The sequence below is a fragment of the Puma concolor genome, chromosome A1 (genome assembly GCF_028749965.1).
Source record: "Puma concolor isolate L17-30 chromosome A1, mPumCon1.1.hap2, whole genome shotgun sequence".
Taxonomy (NCBI): domain Eukaryota; kingdom Metazoa; phylum Chordata; class Mammalia; order Carnivora; family Felidae; genus Puma; species Puma concolor.
The window spans coordinates 169,529,336-169,555,772 of NC_141667.1; the positions used below are offsets into that span (position 1 = coordinate 169,529,336).

The following is a 26,437-nucleotide window of genomic DNA, read 5'->3' on the forward strand; positions in this document are numbered from 1 at the left end:
TAGTTTTTAGCATATCCAGAGTTTTACAACTGTCAGGCTTAGAACATTTTTTTAAATGTTTATTTATTTTGAGAGAGAGAGAGAGACAGAGAGCACGAACGGGGGAGGGGCAGGGAGAGAGGGAGAGAGAGAGAGGGAGAGAGAATCCCAAGCAGTGGAGCCTGATGTGGGGCTTGATCCCATGAAACGTGAGATCATGACCTGAGCTGAAATCAAGAGTTGGATGCTCAACTGACTGAGCCATCCAGGTGCCCCAGGCTTAGAGCATTTTTATCACTTCAAAAAGAAACATTATCTTTTAAGTTTCACCCTTATACTCCTGACACCCCCATCGCAAAACAACCACAAAACTACTTTCTGCCTTATAGAGTTCCTTGTTTTTGACTCTTATATGAATGGAATCATCTAACATGTGATCATTAGTGGCTGACTTCTTTAATTTAGCATAATGTTTTTGAGGTTCATCCATGTTGTAGCGTAGGTCAGTGCTTCATTCCTTTGTAGGACTGAAAAATATTCCATTGCATGGATACACCATATTTTATTGATGTAATTTATTCATCCACTATGAACATTTGGATCATTTCCACCTTTTGGCTATTATAATTAATGCTATTTACAATAATAATGACATAAACATTCATGTACAAGTTTCATGTAGATATCTGTGTTCATTTCTCTTGGATAAATACCTAGGGGTGGAATTTCTGGGTCCTCAAGTAATTCTTTGTTTGATTGTTTGAGGACCTGTTTTCCAAAGTGGCTGTAGCATTTTCCACTCACAGCAGCAGTGTGTAAGGGTTCTAGTAGGAGGATTCCAATTTCTGCACAACCTCGTCAAAGTTTATTTGATTTTTGATGATAGCCTTCTTAGTGGATGGCACGTGTTATCCCATCATGGTTTTGACTTGCATTTTCTGGCTGAATAATGACACTGAGCATCTTTTCATGTTCTCATTGGCCATTTGTATGTCTTCCTTGAAGGAATATCCGTTCAGATCCTTTGCCTACTTGCAAATGTTTCTAGCATGAACTTTTACCACTCATCTCTGCAGTCCTTGTCCCTGTTTGCTGGATAGCTGCCCACATCACTGTTATCACATAAAAACCTCTGTTATTCAGGGTGCCTAGGTGGCTCAGTCGGTTAAGCTTCTGACTCTTGATTTTGGCTTAGGTCATCATCTCATGGTTTGTGGGAGGGACCACTCACCAGGCTCTTTGCGGACAGCATGGAGCCTGCTTGGGACTCTGTCTCTCTCCCCTCTCTCTGCCCATTCCCTGCTTATGTGCAAACGCTGTCTTGCTCTCTCTCGCTCAAAAATAAGTAAATAAATATTTTTTAAAAAACCTGTTATTCTAGGTTAAAATGTGCTTTCTTATCTTTTATCTTTTTGGAGTTCATTTTCCGACCAGGCTCCCCCTGACCTGTTTTCTTCTATTTTAGGAGGATTGTAACGGCATATTCAGAATTAACGTAAGCGTGTCCAAGAACTTAAATTTAAAATTAAGACCTGGAGAGAAAAAGCCTGGATTTTGGGTGCCCCGTGTTTGGTAAGCATTTCAGAAAAAGATCCTGAAGAATGTGATATTTATCAGTATAAGGTTTTAAATCAATAAAATTTGGCATGAAAAGTAATTTTGCCAGAGGTGCTAAAATGATTTTAAATAATACAAGGCAAAGCCCTGAATTACAACAGGATGCAAAAATACAGTAAATGAGAGAGCAAGTGGTACACTGAGTCCCATGTTGTTTCATGTAACTAATGGATTATCACCCCTCTATTTTTCTAATACTTTGAAGTATGTAACTCGATTCGCATGGCATTAAAAATTAGTGAGGCTTAAAAGACAAAGATTTTCTATCAAATTAAAACCAAACTCGTCCTGAGTTTATACCTTTAAGGGAGAATCTGATATCCTCATAACAGTTGTATAGAAGCCCAAATCAGAAAGCTGTTTCAATTTTAAAACGCATTTACATGGAAGGATTTCCATTATTGAAACGCCGGAAAGGAGTAATCAGTAAAACAAATGATTATATCTAACTTTCTCTTTAAAATTCATTTTTCCTGAAAATGAGTTTTCAAAGCACTTACATCAAAGCTAGAAGTGCCTAGTACCTTCTTTTTCATCCATTTTACTGATGGCAATGAATGAAATCTCTCAGTGGGCTTCATTGATGAACTAAGTGTCCTATTAACTTCATTTGTCCTTTTAAATAGTCATCTGTTTTCTTTTTTTTTTTCATTTTACCTCTTAGAATAACAAGTGAACCACAGCAAAGACTCTGCTTTTGTCACAATTGATGTTTTCTAGGAAATGTCAAAACTCTTTAAAAGAAATTGCATTTCACCCAGTTGCACCCTTAGGACCCATTGCTACCAGCTTTGGCATTTCACTGTTGTGAAATTCACTTTTAAAAACAATTCAGTACAACTTATACTGGGTTTTTATTTTTTTCAATACCAAAGAATTATGAAAAAAAAAAAAAAGATGAATTTGACTGTGTGGCTTCAGCTGGAGCAGGAAGTACATAACACACAAAGATATCCTTATCCCAGTGCTAACTATAAAAGAAGTCTAATTTATATTAAAATAAAATATGAAAGAAACATAAAAAGTTTATTTTTTGTGAGGTGAAAATGCATTATTATACCATAAATAATTTATTTATATCAAGACATCAAATGGGTTTTCTTTTTCCTGCTGTTTTGGAATTTTGGCAAAAGCTTCAAAGCTGAGGTCACTAAGAGATAAAATTTCATTATATTCCAAAGAAAGCAACATTGCCAGTCCCAGCTGAACTTCCTAAAAGATTATCCACCTCCATCACCCAGCTCCAGGAAAAGAAAACACCAAATACTCAGAGACAGCATCGTGAAATTGAGTGAATTCAGTAGACGGTGCTGTGGTCGCTCCTGCTTTACTATGGGAAGAGGTCAAGGGTGCTTGTCTCCCCAGCTGAGTGAGTCCCCATGGGGACTGCGTGATATCAGAGATCGATGAGGCAAGAAGAGACACTCATGTAGGCAAGCGCTCTTCACCATCTGACAGGGGAGTTATCAGTGTTGGAGGCTCCAAATCATCACTGCCTCGGGCCAGTGATCTGAGCCATCATGATGGAACTCTGTTCCAAAGGGCTATGTGCTGGAGGGGGGTGCTCCTATTGGAGAGGCTGTGGGGATGTTTCCAGGAATGGGAACTGAGAGTCATCTGAAGACTACTCTCAGCAGGAATGACACAATGGGGCACCCTCGTGCTGGAGGATGTTTCAGAATATAGTGTATTAATAGAAAATTTGAGGTATAATAAAGTCAACAGATCAAAGGACAATTGTCATTGAAGAGCTGGTTTGTTACTCATAGTTCCCACTATGGGGCAAACCACACCACAGGAGGCCACACAGGGAAGCCCCAGGGTCAGTCGTGAGGCAGAGGGAAAAAGGGAACTGTGGACCAGAGCTTTTATTGTGGTTTCCTTGAGTTGGAATGGGTGAGTCAGGGCAAGCAGGCTTAGGATTAGCTAGTTGAGTAACTTCAATGGGCTCTGAGACACAGGGCTCTCCCTAGTGGTCTGCTACCTGGTGATCAGGGCAGGTGGATAGTGGCCCAAAGGGTGGAAGCCTGATAAAGGAGGTACTTGGGGCTGTAGGCTCTGGGTTGGTTGGTCTGTATTTGAAAAGCAAGCCCTAGGGGCTCCTGGGTGGCTCAGTCGGGTAAGTGTCCAACTTCAGCTCAGGTCACGATCTCGCGATTCATGAGTTCAAGCCTGGCATTGAACTCTGTGCTGACAGCTCAGAGCCTGGACCCTGCTTTAGATTCTGTGTGTTTCTCTCTCTCTCTCTCTCTCTCTCTGCCCCTCCCCCACTTGCTCTCGGTCTCTCTCTCCAAAGGTAAATAAACATTAATTTTTTTTTTGAAAAAAAGAAAAGCAAGCCCTAGAAAGGACTCTTCCAAGGAGGTGGGAAGGTGATGAGAGAGGCAAGAGGCCAAGGCAGGGTGATTCAGGCATTTTATCAGGTTGTCCAGAGCAAAGTGTGTCCAACACATGCATGGAGGACAGACATTAAAGTATCAAGTGTACGGAAACTAGGAACATGGCAGGCAGTGGGTTCCATGAAAGAATAGTTGCTATGACCAGAGCAACAGTGGCCAGCAGTGTGAGATATGTGGAATTTAACCTCATTTCTCTATGTCCAACTGCATCCCACTGCCATCTTGTTAAGAATCAGATGGTGGCCTGAAGAGGAGGAGGGAACAGAGTGGTCAGCCCTCTTCTTCCCTCCTCAAACCATGGGTCAGGCTGAGAGGCTGAGGATAGGGTCTTTAAATGGGTTATGGGAACAAGGGTTTGATGTAGAACAAAGTGGACTTTTCAGAATGAGACTCATATAACTGAAAGTGACAAAAAAAGCTTTGGGATCTCCAAGATGTCAGGAAGGGAGCTAGAACCCACTGGAAGGCAGTGTTGGGAGAAAAGTAAACCTGTTGCCAGTTGTACCCTCTGACATTCAGCTTGTTCCATAAAAATCCAAATTAACTGAAATGCAATGTTTCATGTAAGTTATTATTTGGGGTTTCAAGTTCAATGGCACTTTAAAAGCATAAGCTGATAGGGGGGCATCACTTGAACACCATAACAATAATGCTTGTCCATTTGTCCAGAATACCATGACTTGGGTTAGTTTTGGTAAAATAAAAATCTTTTGTCAAATAAACACCAGCTATAACTATGATAATTTTTACATTTTCCTTTGTTAGTAAGCTCATCAAGAGTTAGCAGCCAAGATGTTATAGTTTATATTGGCAAATTTATGATTAAGAATATAACATATCTGGAGAACTGGCATTAGGGAATGCTTTGATAATTATAATTAGGAAGGCTATAAATATGCACTACCTAATTCAGGTGATAGTCAGGCTTCCATATTCTCTGTTCAGATGAGTACATTCATCTTCTTCTGAATCACTCAGACTTGATGAGATAAAAATTACCTTGGTAAAAAGTATAAAATATATATATTACAAATATTGTGTGTTTTGTTTTAAGCAGAGGTCTGGGACATAGGAAAATGGGATGCATAAGAGATATCAAAAAAAAGTATTCAGTTTCAATAGATCTATTCATTGAGTGCTTACTATTCTCCAGACATTACGCTATTACTGGGGACAAGCTATGGCCCCCAATCCCTAGGAGCTTGAAATGTAATAAAGAACAGGAGATAATATTACAAATAATGTAATATGATTTGCTAAAGGCTTTGATGCTACATAAATAAGCCCCTTAGCTCACTGGAAGCTTACCTGGAGTTGACTTCTAGGTAATTTTAAATTATAGTGTGATACATTCTAGGCAGAAGATCAGATTTTTGTTGAGTCTACAGCTCAAACAATTTGAATATGTTCTTTAAGGAGAAGAATATAAATCTATCTCACTTTTGTAAGTTTAACAGAAACATGACTACTTCCAGCATCTTGGAAGGGCCATTTTGGATAGTGTTGCCCCCCGTATTTCTACATCCAAGGGCTCAGGCTGAGCTCCTCTCCTCCTGGGGGCTCCTTCTTCCCAAAGGAGCAACCCTCCTTATCGCAATCTTGGGACCTTGGGGCACTTTTCACGGGGAGGTAGAAGATTAACAAAACTGTAAGGTTAGAACCAATGTCTTAGTTTTCTCAATTGGATGGACAAGATTATGATATTTTTAAAATTTTTTAATTGACTGGAAAAGATTATATACAACATTATATACATATATTATTATATATTATATTATATATATATATGATTATATATTATATACAGGCTTCCAGATCAAGGAAGGGCGACAGGAAAATTACAACAATGGATTAGGCTTGGGATTTATTGAAGTCCTCTGTAGTTATAGGTAAAGTTTAAAACTTCCCAATTTTAGTAGCATGAACATAGCATGAACATCTTAGATGATTAAAACTGATACTTATTTTTTTAATGTGATGTACTCTCCCAACTATTTAAGTCTATGAGTCTCCATTTTATTTTTCTTGGTTTAGCCTAAAAGTGTATTTTTAACATATTCTAACTTCTAAAGGATGTGGAACATGAAAGTACTTTGGGATGCTGCATATTCAGCTAAAAAAGCACTTTTACATAAAGAAAATGGATGGGTAAGAAAGTTCAACATCGGATCCGAGAGCTGGCCTGCTTAGCTTAAAAAAAATCCTTATTCAAGAAAACTGTGGCATCTGCAGAATCCTTACAGCTTCTGTCTGCTGTAAAATATATTAAATTTAATTGAAACCCCAAAGGAAGAAATGGTGGAAAAATCCAAGAGAATATGCTTATACTTTCATATGTAAAAAATATAAATCAGAACCCCAAAATAGGAATTTCTGAGTGGGGCTTTTGCACTATGTGGAAAACGTTTCTACCAATCATCCTTAAACCTTAGGAGCAAGTCAGTTTAGTTGTATGGTTTCTTATTAGATCCCCATCTATTTAATGCTTTAAAAAAGAAAACTTATAAAGGTGAATTGCATGATTGTTTCTATGATGTTAAAATTATATATATATATATATATATATATATGGTGGTAGAGGGGCACCTGAGTGGCTCAGTTGGTTAAGTGGGCGACTCTTGATCTCAGCTCAGGTCTTCATCTCAGGGTCATGAGTTCAAGTCCCGCATTGGGCTCTGTGCTGTACACGAAGCCTACTTAAAAAAAAAAGGTGTAGAAAAATACTAACCCAGATTTTCTCCAGAGTATCACCTTCTGTGAAGGTTAAATTTTGATAAATGAGCTAATAGGAAAAAAAATGATCAAAATATAATTTGGCCATGCTTCTATAGGCCCACTTTTTTTAGTAGTCCTGGGACCAATTCTCCATCAAACTCAGGAAATACAGTGATAGTCATGACTTTGCAGTGTGTAGTTGTCTAGGTCTTGTAATTATTTTAAATAGTCTAATAAGAGGAAAAAGGAAAACAGTGAAATCTTCTATGGACAAGAAAAATGTTAGACAAGACCCATAATGACTAAGGGAGATGTAATATATTAAAAAAAAAAATCACTTTCTTTCGTGGGAAGAAAAAAGTAAAAACACGTTAGTAAAAAACAAAAAATGCAATATGCCCCCTCAAAAACAAAAACAAAAACAAAAACAAACAAACAAACAAAAAATAATAGTGGAGCCAAAGTGTTTTAAATACCAGCAATCAAGTGTGGATGTAGACAGCATACTGCAATGTTGGGGTCTACAAGAAGTCTCTGTTGAGAACACCCAGAGTTAGTGAGAGAAAAAAAAAAATCCAACTGGGAGAAAATGATCTGGAAACATGTAGACTACCAGCAAACACCTCTGGCCACTCAGGGACTTCCAAATGCATCACTACTTTACAAAGTGATGTTCCCATGATGTCACAGAATTAAAGAAAGTGGCTAGATTCTACTCTTTTTATACTTGCTATATTAACATCAGGAATTGTAATTTATCCTTTAGAGAAGTTTTCAATTTTAAAACTATTGCAAAATTCATATCCAAACTCCAGCGCCCCTTTGTGAGAATATGCTATGCAGTTTATAACCAGAAAGCATACTTCCAGCCCTCCATATAATCAGGACGAGCCAGAAACGTCAAGGAACCTCTAGAGCCAGAACTTGAATTGTTGTGTTTTGTTGTTCGTTAAGAACACCCCATGATTACCTAATAATTAATTAAATTTTAAGAAATAATAACATATTCATGCACTTTTCTGATTTAGCAAATGAATGCCAGCTAGCCCGCCTTCCAAATGCTAAGTACACCCCGCACCCAAGATTGGAAAGAACTACAGATATTTGCCTTAGGGTGCTTCTCATCGGAATTTCACAGAACATTCTTCTTTCTGACTTGCAGGGCAAATCCTCGGAATTTTAATTTTGACAATGTGGGAAATGCCATGCTGGCATTGTTTGAAGTTCTGTCCCTGAAAGGCTGGGTGGAAGTGAGGGATGTTATTATTCATCGTGTGGGGCCGGTAAGCAAGCACACGGAATCCTTTGAATGTGTCAACAGCTGCTCTCATTTGCTTTGATGAATAACCGTATTTTTCATTTATACAGATGCACGGGATCTACATTCATGTGTTTGTATTCCTGGGTTGCATGATTGGACTGACCCTTTTTGTTGGAGTAGTTATTGCTAATTTCAATGAAAACAAGGTAAGAATTCTTGGTTTGAATACCGCAGGGTTTATTCTTTTCTAGCCACTTGCTTTGAGCTCTCTTTTTCTCACACGGCATGAAGTCGCATTAAACCATAATGTGACTGGTGTAAATAATCTCTATAACTATTTTACAAGCTACCTCATCGCTGCCTTTCAGGCACATTATTTAAGAGCACAGTTCTCTCGCGAAATTTCCCCTTTTGGTGATGGTGTCATTAATTCGCTGACAACTGAAAGGCACATCTCCTATTGTTCAAATTGAAAGGATGTGCAGCAAGTTATTAAAATACAATAGCTGAACTAACTGTGCACTGATTGCAGGTAATATTACTTTCACACAATGTAAATTGGATGCTTCTTTGTAACGCTATAGGTGAACTCAGAATTTTGATGGGGCTGGGGTGCAGTAGAAATGTTAAATCCTAATTCATTGAATATAAAGAAGATTTTCTAATTTCATATAAAAACTTTACGTACTTTATGAACTCGGGAAGCATGCTGAGTTCAGAGCAACTCTAACAATCACTATAAGAGCTCCCGAATGGGAAAACAGCAAGTGTGGTTTCCTGTCAAAGAGTGAGTTTGGGAGAGAACATTCTATGTCGTTCTTCTGTCCATGGCTGATGTGCACTCTAGTATGTAAGGATCTGTCTTCTGGAATCATAATTGAAGTGCATACAGCTTTTTAAAAAATTTTTTTATGTTTTTTTATTTTTGAGAGAGAGAGACAGAATGCAAGTGGGGGAACGGGCAGAGAGAGAGGGAGACACAGAATCCAAAGCAGGCTCCAGGCTCCGAACTGTCAGCACAGAGCTTGATGGTGGGCTCAAACTCACGAACCGTGAGATCATGACCTGAGCCAAAGTCAGACATTTAACCCAGGTACCCTGGTGGATACAGCTTTTGAGCACTTACTACATACTAAGGTTTACATATGCCATTTTAAGTTCCCACAACTCTGAAATGCACAGTGGAAGAAAACACAGAGCTTACGGAGGTGACATGACTTGTCTGGGGCTTTTAAGGTGTAGAAAATGGGGTCACAATTCAGAAGTGGTGCCCACTCTGCAGAGTCTGAAATTCTTCCGAGAATATAAAAATGTCACTCTGCACTGAATTAAAGCTAGGTATGACCCTCCTGTGATTCATGACCAGGACAGGATCGCATGCAAGCACATCCGAGCCCACTGGCTAGGGCAGCTGCACATGGGACTATATCATTCACACACACCTCCACTCCCTGGGCTCTGCATGTGTGGTTCCAGCTACCCAGTTGATGGCCACCATTGATGTGTGCCTAATGAGGATGTTATTTGGTGCGGGCTTTCAAAGGGTGTGGCTTAAAAATCTCCACTTTGGGCCCCAATACTACTCCAACCCACAGAAACATGGGATTTTAGAATAAGAAAGGATAGAGAGAGATCATATTGCCCAGCCCCCTATTTTACTGTAACACATTCATAAATGAGTGTCTCTAAGCCCTAAAGTGTGTTCAATTTGATACCAAGCAGAAGGAGGAAGATGGGTCTCTTCAGATGCCATTGAGCCTTGGCACTGGAGCAGACAACGGAGATTCCTGAACAAGAGCAGAAGCCAGTCAGCCAAGTAGAGAGCTTAGGTCCTCTGAGCAGACACCTGATTTCAGGAGAATCAGGTCCTATGGCAGCTCACAAATCAGCGACATAAATGCAGCAACATAGAATGTTCAGCAACCAGAGACAAATATATAATCAATTGAAGCTCTTGAGTTTGGAGGCCTGGCTGAAGTAAGACGAGTATCAGGAGGCCTACTCACAGTACTGGTTGTATTAATGTGCTGAGGGAAGAAAGAAGCATCTTGGCCTTGAGAAGGGGAACACGGACTTAAGCTCAAGTGGGTGCTGGGTGCTTACAGAAAGAGGAAAAGTGGAAGAAAACATGACAAACCTGATTATTTAATTGATAATGAAAATTTATGAGTTATATGAACCATTTAGGAGGGATTTTTTTTTTCCCAGTAAGCTTTTCAGGTGGTAGCACATGAGCTGCTGTATAACCGCATTTATTGATTTATTATTTAGTCATTCAACAGATTTCTTTGAGAACTTCACTGGGGCCAGACCCGGGAACATAAAAACTAAACACACAAACTAAACACTAAACACATAAAGATTTCTGCCCTCATGGAGCTCACATTCTAATGGTCAAACCCAAAAGTATGTAAATAGATTTCCAAATATATAGGCAATAGGGAAATATAAAGATACGGGAGATAGGGCAAGCTTTGGGGGCAACATTTGCACAATTCTGAATTATGCAAATTTATGTCTTCCCTGGAAAATGCAACCTTGTTTAAAAAAGTTCAAAGTTTATACTAGTAATATATATATATTTAATTTCTCAATTATGAGATAACAGTTTGATTAATAAACTTAATGCACAATAATAAACTTCCAGAGGTTTTCTGATATTAATGATCAGACGATACCACCACGCTTATTATTCTTTTGGCTCATTTCAGAGCTCAACTTTCTAAAATATTTTGTTTTGTATAATAAAGAAATAATATCAATATCTCTAGCACCCAGAGAACCCAAAATATTTGTTTGCAGATAGTAAGAAAAATGGCTTAGCAATATCAATATCAGAAAAATTAGTTGAAAACAAATATCATTATTAGGAATAAACAGTGTAATTAGATAATTGCAGAAGAAATGAATTACCAACAAAGTATAGAACTCCTGAACCCTAAAATATATGAAGCAAAAATTAACCAAATTATTTTAAAAAGCCAGCAAGTCCAAAATCATAGTGAAAGATATTAACATATATCCCTAAGAAACTCATAAATCAGAAAAAAAAGAAAATATGAGATTTGGCACAATACAAACATTTGATCTACTGGACATATGAATAACCCAGAGTCCAGCAATTTTCAAGTATAAAATGTACTGCCCAAAGGTCATAAAAAATAGTTACCAAAATATTGGTAATGTACAGAACATATTCTCTACAATAATAAAAAAAGATAACAAAAGATTCCTCAGATGTTGGAAATATTAAGACAACATTCTAAATAATTTATGAGTAACAGAAGAAATTAGAATAGAAACTCTTAAGACATTTAGATAAATCATTTATAAAAATCACATATAAAAGCTCACAAGATATAGATAAATCAATTAGAGAAACTTGTAACTTTAAGTGTATGTTCAAGAAAATTCAAAGATTAATTAGTAATATGTCAGATGTCCAAATCAATAAATTATAATAAGATCAACAAAGTAAAATGGAAGAAAGTAAAAAAGATAAGGACAGAAATTAATGATATAGAAAACAAAGATATTATAAAAGATTCAAGAATGACAAAAGCTTATTCTTTAAAAAAAATTAAATTGACAAACCTCTCTCAAGGCTAAGCATGAACAAAAGTATGGAAAAGGAAAGTAAACAAGCTATGGTGAGTCAAACAGGATGGGTAATGTTACAGAGATAGAAAGTTAGATTTAGAACAGAGCTAAAAGCCCCAGGAAGACCAGGTATATATAAAGGAGAAGTAGCATGATAAATCAGTGGAGGGGGTGAGACCATCAATAAGAGGTGCTGGGGTCATTGTCTAGATATAAGAAATTAAACAGAGATTTCTACCTCACAGCATACTCAGAAATGAATTCCAGAAGGATGAAAGACCTAGCTGTGAAAAGCCATTTTCAACCTTGTAGAATTTATTTTTGACCCTGGAGGAGTTGTGGATTTCTTGACTTTAACCATAAAGTGGAATTCATAAAGAGAGAAATTTACAGATTAGATTACATTAAAATAAAAAGTTTCTGAGACATAAGAGACTTGATAAGGCAAAAAAAATTTTTTTAGAAAGCAAGCTAAGACTAAGAGAAAATATTTACAATTCACATAACTGACAGAAGATTAATATCCAGAATATATTAAGAATTTCTATAAAACCTCTAAAAGTAAATATCCAAATACAAAAATGAGCAAAGAATATGAACAGGCAATTCACATAGGAAGATACAAGAATCATCACCCCTATTTACTCATATAAAAAACATTTCATCTCATTGATATTAAAACTAAAGTGGACACATTTCCCACCCATCATGGCCAAATTAAAATATCTAACAATATCAAGTACTGGCAAGAATATTAGGACATTGGAACACTTGGAGATGGCTAGCAGCGAATTTCCTTGGTTGTTTCTCTTTGGACAGCAACTTCACAATATCTGGTAAACATAAAGATGTGTAAATTCCTAAACCCCAGCAATTCCTCTCCTAGAGATTTGCTATTAAGGAAATCTCGTAGGTATTCACCATGAGACTGTAGACATGTACTTACTGCAACATTTTTATACTACATAAACCTAAAGCAAATAACTTCTGATATATTTGTACAGTGGGATACTCTATGAGCAGTTAAACCAATTAGATCTGGTGTCTAGTGGTATGCAAGACATAGTGTTCAATGAAGATAAAAACTAACTGCATTAAGAAGCCCATATTGAATACCATTTATATCACTTTTTAAAATTCAAAACAAATATGTTCTTATGTATTGATATATACACAAACAGCAAAAGTCTGAAAGCAGTGGGGAGGACACATCCTTAAAGGACAGTCTTCAGCTCTGTAGAAAGAAGGGAAGAATGGGAGTGGGGTGGGGGTTCAGTTTCTTAAACTATATTTCTGCCTTTATAAATTAGCGTATAAATAATGTATACATTTCTGCCTTTATAAATTAGTGTATAAAAAATGTATAATTTGTATACATTATACATATACAAATAATTTCATGTATAAATACATGAAATGTCATGTAATATATTTATATGCATTTTAATAAAGTACTCATATATATATGGTAAAGAATATCTGATCTCACTCAGCCATTTGTCACAGCATTAATACTTAAAGATTCAAATTCTGTGATTTCATACTGCTTAAAAATAGTTTTGCAATTGAGGCACCTGGGTGGCCTAGTCAGTTGAGTGTCTGGTTCCTGATCTCGGCTCAGGTCATGATCTCACAATTTGTGAGATTAAGCCCCGTGTTGGGCTCTGTGCTGACAACGTGGCACCTGCTTGGGATTGTCTCTCTCCCACTCCGTCTCTTCCCCTCCCTCACTCACCTTCTGTCTCTCTCAGAATAAATAAATAAAAAGTTTTGCGACAGTGTATAGCAGAATGATTTTTTTTAAAGACACAATCAGATTGACAAGCTACAATTTTACTGCAGCATTCCCCACAAAATGAAGGGAAACTAACCACTATTAGAGTGGGTATCCCTTTTTGAAAATTTGATTGTGTAGGGAACCTTCTTTAGGTGTTCCCAAACCTGAAATTTATACATGTTCGAAGATACCAGTTGAAGGCTGCTGGATCTTCTCTGAGGCTTGTGGCCACCCTTTTTGGGACCCCTCTAAAGACCGAATTTGAGAATTGTGACCACGTCTATCGAACCACCATGGTATTTGAAGAATATCTTTATCATATACTCCCAAATTAGTCCTGTTGGTATCACCACCACCCCATTTGCAATGACCTTGGTGTGGAGTAGACGACATAAGGCCTTTTTCTGCTTTCCTTTGTTTATTAAGGGGACAGCTCTGCTGACTGTAGATCAGAGAAGATGGGAAGATCTGAAGAGCCGACTGAAGATAGCACAGCCTCTTCATCTCCCACCTCGCCCGGGTATCAAAGATGCTCTGATTTTATTCATGTTGGGCACCAGTGTTCGTGATTCCCCAGGAGTCTAAGATTTCAATTAAAATAATAATCGTGAGGCCACTAGGCGGTTGTGCATAAGTTAATATAGAAACAGGCTCCAAACTACAGATCTCTCCATAGGCTATTAAAATCAACCACCCAAAGGCTGTGCTTCAGTGCTCTCAGGATAAGCCCTAATGAAAAAATGAATTTTTAAATAAAATATATTTGTGCTTCGCTCTTAAACATATGAGTGAAATGTATTAAACTGACAGAAATTGAATGATGCGGTTCTCCTTCCAATACAGACGGCGTCATGCACCGTCGTCTTAAATATTCAGAACCAGCCATTCCTGCAAAACACTACACAATAGATTGAACTATAGGGGGAAAAAGGTAATGAGTTTTAAAATGAGCATTAAAGGAAATGAAAGACAAGAAAGTAAATGTGACCTATGTCTGAAATGCCCTTGCCTCAACCTTTCTTTTGCAGATAATGATGGTTTTAGAGCTAAGATGTATGACATTACCCAGCATCCGTTCTTTAAGAGGACAATTGCATTGCTTGTCCTGGCCCAGTCAGTGCTGCTGTCCGTCAAGGTACTTTATTTCACAGTGAAGCTCTGAGAAGCACTTTTTCGTTCATTGGTGCATCCAAGAATATTGCAAGGGGCCATATCCATTCACAGTCTACGTTCTTTAGTATAAAAAATTAAAATTCATAGTCATGTTCAAATGAGAAAAAGAGGGGAAGGTCTTTATGTGTCTGATGGATATGGACAAAGACCTGGATGCTGTTTCTCTTACAGTGGGATGTGGAGGACCCAGTGACCGTTCCTTTGGCAACAATGTCAGTTGTTTTCACCTTCATCTTTGTTCTAGAGGTACGGTAATGAGCCAGCTGGCTCTGGGGGCTGTGGTGCACATTGTAAAGTAAAATAGTGCCCTCCTTTGATAGCACTGACTTTCAGCTCTGTGTTCCATTGCTTTTGAAGTCTTTTTTGGGGAGAGGGGTAGCGTGCTCTTAGGATATTTTCCTTTTTAGGCCGTTGTGCTTAACTTGAACAAAGATTTCACTTTATCTTTCAGATTTTTCTAACCACAGGAATTGCTAACTGCTGTTGATTGTTGTATCTGAATGTTGGCCTGTCTGGTTATGTGAGTTCAAATATTTGTAGCGAACTGCACAAACCACTGTAATTCAGGGACTCAAATTGCAATGTGGTGGCGAAGGGAATTGGCCCAGACAAGATTATTTTAATATATAGTCCACATAATATCACTTTCCAGCACAATCTTCTTTGAAATACAAGCAGATTCTTATTTCACCCTGTACTGGTTGATGTTTCCCAAAATCTATGGTCTTTTACTTGAGGAAGAAAAATGTCTTGCTCTCAGAACTAGTCATAAAACAAGGAGAAAAGAGCATGGAGATACATATTTGTAACCTATCCTACTTTAAAATTTAGATAGTGGATCAATCTATATCTGTATCTCTGTCTATCTATCTATCCTATCATCTATCATCTCTTAGTAATAAATTCTTTCTTTGGTTTCTACATCCTCTAAAAATGTGTGCCTCAATGGGGTGCCTGGGTGGCTTAGTCAGTTGAGCATCAGACTCTTGATTTCAGCTCAGGTCATGATCTCATGGTTCATGAGTTCAAGCCCCATGTCAGGCTTTGCGCTGACAGCTCTCCCCTCTCTCCCTCTCTCTCTCTCTCTGTCTGCCCCTCCCCTGTTCTCGTTCCCTCTCTCTTTCCCCCTCTCTCTCTCTTTCTCTCTCTCAAAAATAAATAAACATTAAAGAAAATTTTACATTAATTTAAAATGATGTAAAATTATGTGCCTCAAGTTAACGCATTTCAATATATGTTGAACACTCAGCCTCTATTTACTGTCTACATTATTTTCCCCCAGGTTACAATGAAGATCATAGCAATGTCGCCTGCCGGCTTCTGGCAAAGCAGAAGAAACCGATATGATCTGCTGGTGACATCGCTTGGCGTGGTCTGGGTGGTACTTCACTTTGCCCTCCTGGTATGCATGTAATAAAAGTTTATTTTAGCTAATAACTTCAGTTCAGGTAACCCTGTTTCCAGTCTCATTTCACTCTGTGTCAGCCTACCCTCAGGTGTCTGATTAACCTCCCTACATCCAGCTTTGACCGTGATAGGCCCTCAGACATGCTTGCATGTACATTCCCCTACCCTCTTCACACAAACAAAATCTGGCCCCTCAGATTCCTAGAGTGTGCAAATCAGAAGGAGAAACTTGAAAATGTCTGGTTTAACTCTCATTTTCCCAAAGGATGAAAATAAGAGAGAGAGAGAAAAAAAATGGAAACAGAGATTACGAGACCTGCCTAAATTCACATGCAAGCTGGTATCAGAAAACTCAAACCCAGTCTTTTGAATTGAAATGTAGCATCAATGCGACTACATTATAATCAGTATTTCACAGTGGGATTCTCAGGCACTTTAGAAGCCTTATTTTCTATTAAACATCCAGCAGCCTTTTCTCTAAAGCATATCGTTCTTTGTGTTTATACCTGAGTTCTCGCTAGCTTGCCTAAAATGCCTTGAGCTTCTCCAACTTCCATTTAGTCTGAGGTCCAGCTCAAAACCTACACCCGTGGGTATGCCTGATTAAGATCTAGAGCCGTGTTGTCCAATAGGAATAAAATGTGACCACGGATGCAATTTCAAATTGCCTAGGAGCCACATTAAAAAAATTAAAAAGGAACAGATGTTGTGGTGCCTGGGTGGTTCAGTCAGTTGAGCGCCCAACCCTTGATTTTGGCTCAGGACATGATCTCAACAGTTCATGGGATGAAGCCCTGCATTGGGCTCTGTGCTGAGAGTGGGGAGCCTGCTTAGGATTCTCTCTCCCTCTCTATCTGCCCCTCCACCACTTGCATGGGCTCTCTCTCTCTCTCAAAATAAATACTTTTTTTAAAGGAACAGATGGCATGAATTTAATAATGTATTTTAACCTACCATATCTAACGTACTATCATTTCAATATGTCAGCAATATAAAAATTATTAAGAAAACAGGTTACATCCTTTTTTTTTGGTACTAAATCTTTGATTGAATGTGTATTTTATATTTACAGCACATCCTAATCTAGACTCACTACATTTCAAGTGTTCGGTAACCACATGTGGCTGGTGGCTACCATACTGGACAGTGGAGTTCTAGAAGTCCCTACTCTGGGCTCCACCATTTTCCAGGCTTGGTCAAGTTATTTGTCTTCAGTGATCCTTTGCTCCCTGCTCTGAACTTGGGGATATAACTTCATAATCTATCCATTCTACATGGGCATTATAAAGATAAAGCATGTGAAATTTTTCTTTTTTTTTAATGTTTATTTTAAAGAGAGAGAGACATAATGCAAGGGGGGAGGGTGGAGAGAGAAGGAGACACAGAACCTGAAGCAGGCTCCAAGCTCTGAGCTGTCAGCACAGAGCCCAATGCAGGGCTTGAACTCCCAAACAATGAGATCATGACCTGAGCCGAAGTCGGACACTTAACCAACTGAGCCACCCAGGCACCCGTAACATGTGAAATTTTTCTAACTGTAAAAAGCACAACACCCCAACACATTATCAATACCTTCTCTTTTTTGTTAGTCTTCCTCAGCGCCAGCCAAAATTAATATTATCAGATTTTCCTGGTCTCTTCTATCTGTTCTTCCATCCTCCCCAGTGTTAGAGTCATGCCAGAAAAGTTCCATCAAACAGAGAACCCATTTGTACCTCACAAAGGGTGTGCTTTAGTATGAAATTTCTGTGCTCAGGCAGATAGGTATTGAGTGTCCTTCTTAAAACAACTGTCACCGTCAGCATCAGGGGCTGTGCCAAGCCTAGGTGGGCTCTCAGTCACCCTGATCCATTTCTTCGAATAATGAGTGGTTTTGAGCACCAAAGATGTGTAAGTCACCATGCTGGAGATTGAGAAGAATGCACAGATCAAAACAAAGGCAGCCATTGCTCTCATGGACATCACAGTCTGGAAAGTTTGTGTTTTGTTTCGTTTCAAAGTTTTACGCCAGAATGTTTCATCATGATCCAAGAGGCTGGGAGGGCAGGTGTGGTTTGGGACAAGTAGGCATTCATGGAACGTTCCCAAGTCAATGAGAGCTGCAGCCATAGTGAGGCAGATGGAGGAGAGACACGTATTCCTGCAATGACACAAAACGAGTGGGAGGTGGCTGCGTCAGAGAGGTCCTGGAAAGTGTCCCTGCAGAAGTGACGATTGGGTTCAGCCTGTAGGATGAGGGTATGTTGGCGGCTGTCCCTGTGATGGAATGCTACGGGAGGGAAATAGTGTGCCTGGAGTAGAAGGAGCAAGGGGCACATGGCACAAGGTCTGGACGGGACCTCTCAGGACCAGGTGAAGGATGGGGGTGCTGTCACTTCCAGAATGCAAAGTGAGAAAGCCTGTATAGCAAATCTGGAACTAACATAGAAAGGGGAAGCAAGGTCCATGTTTTTAGCTTTCCCTAGACAAATATAGCCAAAAACTACTTGGTCCAAAAGAAGAGTAGGGCAGGCTTCCTAATCCTAGATGTCCCAGAGAGGACATCTCACACGGGAAAGACTAACTTGCCTATTCTGCCCGACTGCTTTTGTTCTTTCCCAAGAAGCTTCTGTCCTGGAAAAATACTCATCCTCCACTCTACTTTGCACTCTCTGTGGCCTATTGTGAAGGGAGATGCAGTATTTGTTCCCATCTAAGCTATTTCTATGCAGACACATTCATTTCCTTGTACCTCAAGGATATTCAGCGGACCCCCTTCCCGGGGGCCCATATGTGACAGTTGTCATTTGGCGAGGCGACACTCCTTGAGAAAAGTCACGCTTTGGCATCAGTTTAATGCCACAGTTGTTATTGCAGCTCTAGCTGGTGGGATCTTTGTTTCCGAGATGAAACTTTCTTAGTCATAAAGTGCACCCAGTCATCTCTTGCTGCCCATTGCACACTTGAAGAATGAGCTGGATGTGTTTCTGGGCTGGACAGACATTCTCTGCAATCAGCTTACACGATGTGGCCGGCTGGTCTCCAAAGTCTCCGGAGACCTTCTGAGAGGAGGAAGCTGACCTCCTGCAATCTTTTCCAACTCTAGACCTTCTTTGCCAGGGTTCCTGCATTTTTGGTCTCACTTGACATCCTCATGTTGCACTGTTACCCCGAGTTTTTCTTGCTCCTCAAAGGAGCCGGTCACTATTTTATGTAAAACTTATTTTAGTTTTAAAATACAGAATTCAGCTGAGCAAAACAGAGACCGAAGTTTCATTTAAGATTTGATTTTATAGCTAATATTTATTCATGAGTTTTGGCAGTGACCTTTTCAGCACCTTTTAAAGATAAATTTCTTATAAGAATTTTCACATTTTATTAAACTAATTACTCAGTAGACTTCACAGAAGACTTAAAATGAAAACTGGAATTGTCACAAGATCTCCCGAGCACATGGTGAGTGGCTGTCTTCTGTTTAAATTTCAGAACGCGTATACCTACATGATGGGCGCCTGCGTGATTGTCTTCCGGTTTTTCTCTATCTGTGGAAAGCATGTGAGTACGTTGTAAAGGATACTATCAACGGTTGCATATGCACAGAAGAAAGGAGCGATGCCTGATTGACTTCGGCTGTCCATCTGGGTCTTCAGGGCGGAAGTTAACAAATTGGTAGTCATCCTAAGTCCAAATGAGCAAATATTAAATATTAAAATGAATCGGCAGCTTAGTTATCTTGTGATACATCTGACATTTCTGTTCTTTTATTTCTTCTTCATATTGGCTAAATTAACTCAGTCATCAACTAAAGACAACATCTCAGGCATGAAAGCGAAAACCAATGCTCTTTCTTAGTATTTCTTTATTTTTATTGTTTCTATCTGAATAAGCTTACTTTACTGGAAAGAAGAATCATCTTTAGTGAAGATTCGTGATTCTATGACCCCAGATTTCTTTATATTCTTTGTTATTGCATATATTGCATATATGTGGAATATATTGCATATATTCCACATATATTTTTCATTTTTTAATGTAATTTCCTTTTTCTTTTTTTTTTTTTTTTTTTTTTATTTATATATGAAATTTATTGTCAAATTGGTTTCCATACAACACCCAGTGCTCATCCCAAAAGGTGCCCTCCTCAGTACCCATCACCCACCCTCTCCTCCCTCCCACCCCCCATCGACCCTTAGTTTGTTCTCAGTTCTCAACAGTCTCTTATGCTTTGGCTCTCTCCCACTCTAACCTCTTTTTTTTTTTTTTTTTTTTGTTCCCCTCCCCCATGGGTTTTTCTTAAGTTTCTCAGGATCCACATAAGAGTGAAACCATATGGTATCTGTCTTTCTCTGTATGGCTTATTTCACTTAGCATCACACTCTCCAGTTCCATCCACGTTGCTACAAAAGGCCATATTTCATTTTTTCTCATTGCCACGTAGTACTCCATTGTGTATATAAACCACAATTTCTTTATCCATTCATCAGTTGATGGACATTCAGGCTCTTTCCATAATTTGGCTATTGTTGAGAGTGCTGCTATGAACATTGGGGTACAAGTGCCCCTATGCATCAGTACTCCTGTGTCCCTTGGATAAATTCCTAGCAGTGCTATTGCTGGGTCATAGGGTAGGTCTATTTTTAATTTTCTGAGGAACCTCCACACTGCTTTCCAGAGCGGCTGCACCAATTTGCATTCCCACCAACAGTGCAAGAGGGTTCCCGTTTCTCCACATCCTCTCCAGCATCTATAGTCTCCTGATTTGTTCATTTTGGCCACTCTGACTGGCGTGAGGTGATATCTGAGTGTGGTTTTGATTTGTATTTCCCTGATAAGGAGCGACGCTGAACATCTTTTCATGTGCCTGTTGGCCATCCGGATGTCTTCTTTAGAGAAGTGTCTATTCATGTTTTCTGCCCATTTCTTCACTGGGTTATTTGCTTTTCGGGTGTGGAGTTTGGTGAGCTCTTTATAGATTTTGGATACTAGCCCTTTGTCCGATATGTCATTTGCAAATATCTTTTCCCATTCCGTTGGTTGCCTTTTAGTTTTGTTGGTTGTTTCCTTTGCTGTGCAGAAGCTTTTTATCTTCATAAGGTCCCAGTAATTCACTTTTGCTTTTAATTCCCTTGCCTTTGGGGATGTGTCGAGTAAGAGATTGCTACGGCTGAGGTCAGAGAGGTCATTTCCTGCTTTCTCCTCTAAGGTTTTGATGGTTTCCTGTCTCACATTCAGGTCCTTTATCCATTTTGAGTTTATTTTTGTGAATGGTGTGAGAAAGTGGTCTAGTTTCAACCTTCTGCATGTTGCTGTCCAGTTCTCCCAGCACCATTTGTTGAAGAGACTGTCTTTTTTCCATTGGATGTTCTTTCCTGCTTTGTCAAAGATGAGTTGGCCATACGTTTGTGGGTCTAGTTCCGGGGTTTCTATTCTATTCCATTGGTCTATGTGTCTGTTTTGGTGCCAATACCATGCTGTCTTGATGATGACAGCTTTGTAGTAGAGGCTAAAGTCTGGGATTGTGATGCCTCCTGCTTTGGTCTTCTTCTTCAAAATTACTTTGGCTATTCGGGGCCTTTTGTGGTTCCATATGAATTTTAGGATTGCTTGTTCTAGTTTCGAGAAGAATGCTGGTGCAATTTTGATTGGGATTGCATTGAATGTGTAGATAGCTTTGGGTAGTATTGACATTTTGACAATATTTATTCTTCCAATCCATGAGCAGGGAATGTCTTTCCATTTCTTTAAATCTTCTTCAATTACCTTCATAAGCTTTCTATAGTTTTCAGCATACAGATCCTTTACATCTTTGGTTAGATTGATTCCTAGGTATTTTATGCTTCTTGGTGCAATTGTGAATGGGATCAGTTTCTTTATTTGTCTTTCTGTTGCTTCATTGTTAGTGTATAAGAATGCAACTGATTTCTGTACATTGATTTTGTATCCTGCAACTTTGCTGAATTCATGTATCAGTTCTAGCAGACTTTTGGTGGAGTCTATCGGATTTTCCATGTATAATATCATGTCATCTGCAAAGAGCGAAAGCTTGACTTCATCTTTGCCAATTTTGACGCCTTTGATTTCCTTTTGTTGTCTGATTGCTGATGCTAGAACTTCCAGCACTATGTTAAACAACAGCGGTGAGAGTGGGCATCCCTGTCGTGTTCCTGATCTCAGGGAAAAAGCTCTCAGTTTTTCCCCGTTGAGGATGATGTTAGCTGTGGGCTTTTCATAAATGGCTTTTATGATCTTTAAGTATGTTCCTTCTATCCCGACTTTCTCAAGAGTTTTTATTAAGAAAGGGTGCTGGATTTTGTCAAAGGCCTTTTCTGCATCGATTGACAGGATCATATGGTTCTTCTCTTTTTTTTTGTTAATGTGATGTATCACGTTGATTGATTTGCGAATGTTGAACCAGCCCTGCATCCCAGGAATGAATCCCACTTGATCATGGTGAATAATTCTTTTTATATGCCGTTGAATTCGATTTGCTAGTATCTTATTGAGAATTTTTGCATCCATATTCATCAGGGATATTGGCCGGTAGTTCTCTTTTTTTACTGGGTCTCTGTCTGGTTTAGGAATCAAAGTAATACTGGCTTCATAGAATGAGTCTGGAAGTTTTCCTTCCCTTTCTATTTCTTGGAATAGCTTGAGAAGGATAGGTATTATCTCTGCTTTAAACGTCTGGTAGAACTCCCCTGGGAAGCCATCTGGTCCTGGACTCTTATTTGTTGGGAGATTTTTGATAACCGATTCAATTTCTTCGCTGGTGATGGGTCTGTTCAAGCTTTCTATTTCCTCCTGATTGAGTTTTGGAAGAGTGTGGGTGTTCAGGAATTTGTCCATTTCTTCTAGGTTGTCCAATTTGTTGGCATATAATTTTTCATAGTATTCCCTGATAATTGTTTGTATCTCTGAGGGATTGGTTGTAATAATTCCATTTTCATTCATGATTTTATCTATTTGGGTCATCTCCCTTTTCTTTTTGAGAAGCCTGGCTAGAGGTTTGTCAATTTTGTTTATTTTTTCAAAAAACCAACTCTTGGTTTCATTGATCTGCTCTACAGTTTTTTTAGATTCTATATTGTTTATTTCTGCTCTGATCTTTATTATTTCTCTTCTTCTGCTGGGTTTAGGCTGCCTTTGCTGTTCTGCTTCTATTTCCTTTAGGTGTGCTGTTAGATTTTGTATTTGGGATTTTTCTTGTTTCTTGAGATAGGCCTGGATTGCAATGTATTTTCCTCTCAGGACTGCCTTCGCTGCGTCCCAAAGCGTTTGGATTGTTGTATTTTCATTTTCGTTTGTTTCCATATATTTTTTAATTTCTTCTCTAATTGCCTGGTTGACCCACTCATTCGTTAGTAGGGTGTTCTTTAACCTCCATGCTTTTGGAGGTTTTCCAGACTTTTTTCTGTGGTTGATTTCAAGCTTCATAGCGTTGTGGTCTGAAAGTATGCATGGTATGATTTCAATTCTTGTAAACTTATGAAGGGCTGTTTTGTGACCCAGTATATGATCTATCTTGGAGAATGTTCCATGTGCACTCGAGAAGAAAGTATATTCTGTTGCTTTGGGATGCAGAGTTCTAAATATATCTGTCAAGTCCATCTGATCCAATGTCTCATTCAGGGCCCTTGTTTCTTTATTGATCGTGTGTCTAGATGATCTATCCATTTCTGTAAGTGGGGTGTTAAAGTCCCCTGCAATTACCACATTCTTATCAATAAGGTTGCTTGTGTTTATGAGTAATTGTTTTATATATTTGGGCGCTCCGGTATTCGGCGCATAGACATTTATAATTGTTAGCTCTTCCTGATGGATAGACCCTGTCACTGTTATATAATGTCCTTCTTCATCTCTTGTTACAGCCTTTAATTTAAAGTCTAGTTTGTCTGATATAAGGATGGCTACTCCAGCTTTCTTTTGGCTTCCAGTAGCATGATAAATAGTTCTCCATCCCCTCACTCTCAATCTAAAGGTGTCCTCAGGTCTAAAATGAGTCTCTTGTAGACAGCAAATAGATGGGTCTTGTTTTTTTATCCATTCTGATACCCTATGTCTTTTAGTTGGCGCATTTAGTCCATTTACATTCAGTGTTATTATAGAAAGATATGGGTTTAGAGTCATTGTGATGTCTGTAGGTTTTATGCTTGTAGTGATGTCTCTGGTACTTTGTCTCACAGGGTCCCCCTTAGGATCTCTTGTAGGGCTGGTTTAGTGGTGACAAATTCCTTCAGTTTTTGTTTGTTTGGGAAGACCTTTATCTCTCCTTCTATTCTAAATGACAGACTTGCTGGATAAAGGATTCTCGGCTGCATATTTTTTCTGTCTAGCACACTGAAAATCTCGTGCCAATTCTTTCTGGCCTGCCAAGTTTCAAAAGAGAGATCAGTCACGAGTCTTATAGGTCTCCCTTTATATGTGAGGGCACGTTTACCCCTTGCTGCTTTCAGAATTTTCTCTTTATCCTTGTATTTTGCCAGTTTCACTATGATATGTCGTGCAGAAGATCGATTCAAGTTACGTCTGAAGGGAGTTCTCTGTGCCTCTTGGATTTCAATGCCTTTTTCCTTCCCCAGTTCAGGGAAGTTCTCAGCTATTATTTCTTCAAGTACCCCTTCAGCACCTTTCCCTCTCTCTTCCTCCTCTGGGATACCAATGATGCGTATATTATTTCTTTTTAGTGTATCACTTAGTTCTCTAATTTTCCCCTCATATTCCTGGATTTTTTTATCCCTCTTTTTCTCAGCTTCCTCTTTTTCCATAACTTTATCTTCTAGTTCACCTATTCTCTCCTCTGCCTCTTCAATCCGAGCCGTGGTGGTTTCCATTTTGTTATGCATTTCGTTTAAAGCGTTTTTCAGCTCCTCGTGACTGTTCCTTAGTCCCTTGATCTCTGTAGCAAGAGATTCTCTGCTGTCAGCTATACTGTTTTCAAGCCCAGCGATTAATTTTATGACTATTATTCTAAACTCACTTTCTGTTATATTATTTAAATCCTTTTTGATCAGCTCATTAGCTGTTGTTATTTCCTGGAGATTCTTCTGAGGGGAATTCTTCCGCTTGGTCATTTTGGATAGTCCCTGGCTTGGTGAGGACCTGCAGGGCACTTCCCCTGTGCTGTGGTGTATAACTGGAGTTGGTGGGCGGAGCCGCAGTCAGACCTGATGTCTGCTCCCAGCCCACCGCTGGGGCCACAGTCAGACTGGTGCGTGCCTTCTCTTCCCCTCTCCTAGGGGCGGGAGTCACTGTGGGGTGGGGTGGTCTGTCTGGGCTACTTGCACACTGCCAGGCTTGTGATGCTGGGGATCTGGCGTCTTAGCTGGGGTGGGTAGGCAAGGTGCACAGGGGCAGGAGGGGCAGGCTTAGCTTGCTTCTCCTTAGGTGATCCACTTCAGGAGGGGCCCCTCTTCCGTGGGCCTCTCGTCTGCGCTTGGCTCCGGCGACTCCGTTCTGCTAATCCTCTGGTGGTTTTCTGGGTTATTTAGGCAGGTGTAGGTGGAATCTAAGTGATCAGCAGGACGCGCGGTGAGCCCAGCGTCCTCCTACGCCGCCATCTTAATTCGGCAGCCTGTAATTTCCTTTTTCGCTACTGACACTATTTCATATACGTTCCATATATTCACGTATTCAATACATGCTATTTGATGGTATTTAGTATTTTGCCATTGGTTAGGTTTGTTTTTGTGAACATCTGTTTGTAGGAGAATCCTGAGCCTACTTGGTGGAATAGGCCAAAAATATATAGCCCTTATCATAGAGACTCAGGGAGCAAGAGAAGAGAAAATAGAAGCAAGGAATTTTAGGGAGAGGCTTTTATTAATTTGGCTGAAAAGGCTGAACAGTTGGAAATACAAGTCGAATTTCTCTCTAATGTTTTTTGAATAATATTTAGATTAATACCCTTTATTAAGAACTAATTCAAAGCGATTTTAAAATGAGGGTCACTCTCGTGCCACCTGCTTACCTGTTACTTACTTCCCAGGCTCCCCATGGCTAAGTGAATTAAATATTCATTTCTGTCTCCCCACATCTCCATATAGGTAACACTAAAGATGCTTCTCCTGACGGTGGTCGTCAGCATGTACAAAAGCTTCTTTATCATAGTGGGAATGTTTCTACTGCTATTGTGTTATGCTTTTGCTGGAGTTGTTTTATTTGGTACTGTGAAGTATGGAGAGAACATTAACAGGTTGGTGTGGATTTCTCTCCCTATTCATTTATCAAGCAAACTTTTATAGTCATGAAATCAGGAATAAAAACCTGAATGATTTTTGTCTATCAAAGACAGGAGGAAGGGGAATGAGTTGGAAACTAAAACAAAATGTCCAAATTTTAAATGACATTTTTCTAATTAAAAACAGTCTACACATTTACTTTAGAAACCTTGTCTCCGTAATGTTACCAAAATGTAACGGGAACCCATAATTCCAAGTCTACCACTACACAGGAATAACCACTTGTAATTTCCTGGTGAATTTCTATCCACCTACTGCCAAAAAACAACATATTCTTTTTTAAATTACACTT

The 26,437-nt window shown here is 39.1% G+C and overlaps 1 protein-coding gene across 8 annotated transcripts in view; it reads left to right on the forward strand.

Moving 5' to 3' along the window:
• The window catches only part of NALCN (sodium leak channel, non-selective), a 335,141-nt gene that overhangs the window by 293,622 nt on the left and 15,082 nt on the right, over nt 1-26,437 (forward strand). For all 8 annotated transcript variants that reach the window (XM_086708540.1, XM_086708523.1, XM_086708529.1 and 5 more), the window contains 9 exons: nt 1,445-1,551; nt 7,873-7,993; nt 8,079-8,177; nt 13,775-13,868; nt 14,377-14,483; nt 14,693-14,767; nt 15,804-15,923; nt 19,394-19,462; nt 25,951-26,099. In XM_086708540.1, the coding sequence (XP_086564666.1) occupies nt 1,445-1,551; nt 7,873-7,993; nt 8,079-8,177; nt 13,775-13,868; nt 14,377-14,483; nt 14,693-14,767; nt 15,804-15,923; nt 19,394-19,462; nt 25,951-26,099 (941 nt within the window). The remainder of the gene's footprint in view (nt 1-1,444; nt 1,552-7,872; nt 7,994-8,078; nt 8,178-13,774; nt 13,869-14,376; nt 14,484-14,692; nt 14,768-15,803; nt 15,924-19,393; nt 19,463-25,950; nt 26,100-26,437) is intronic.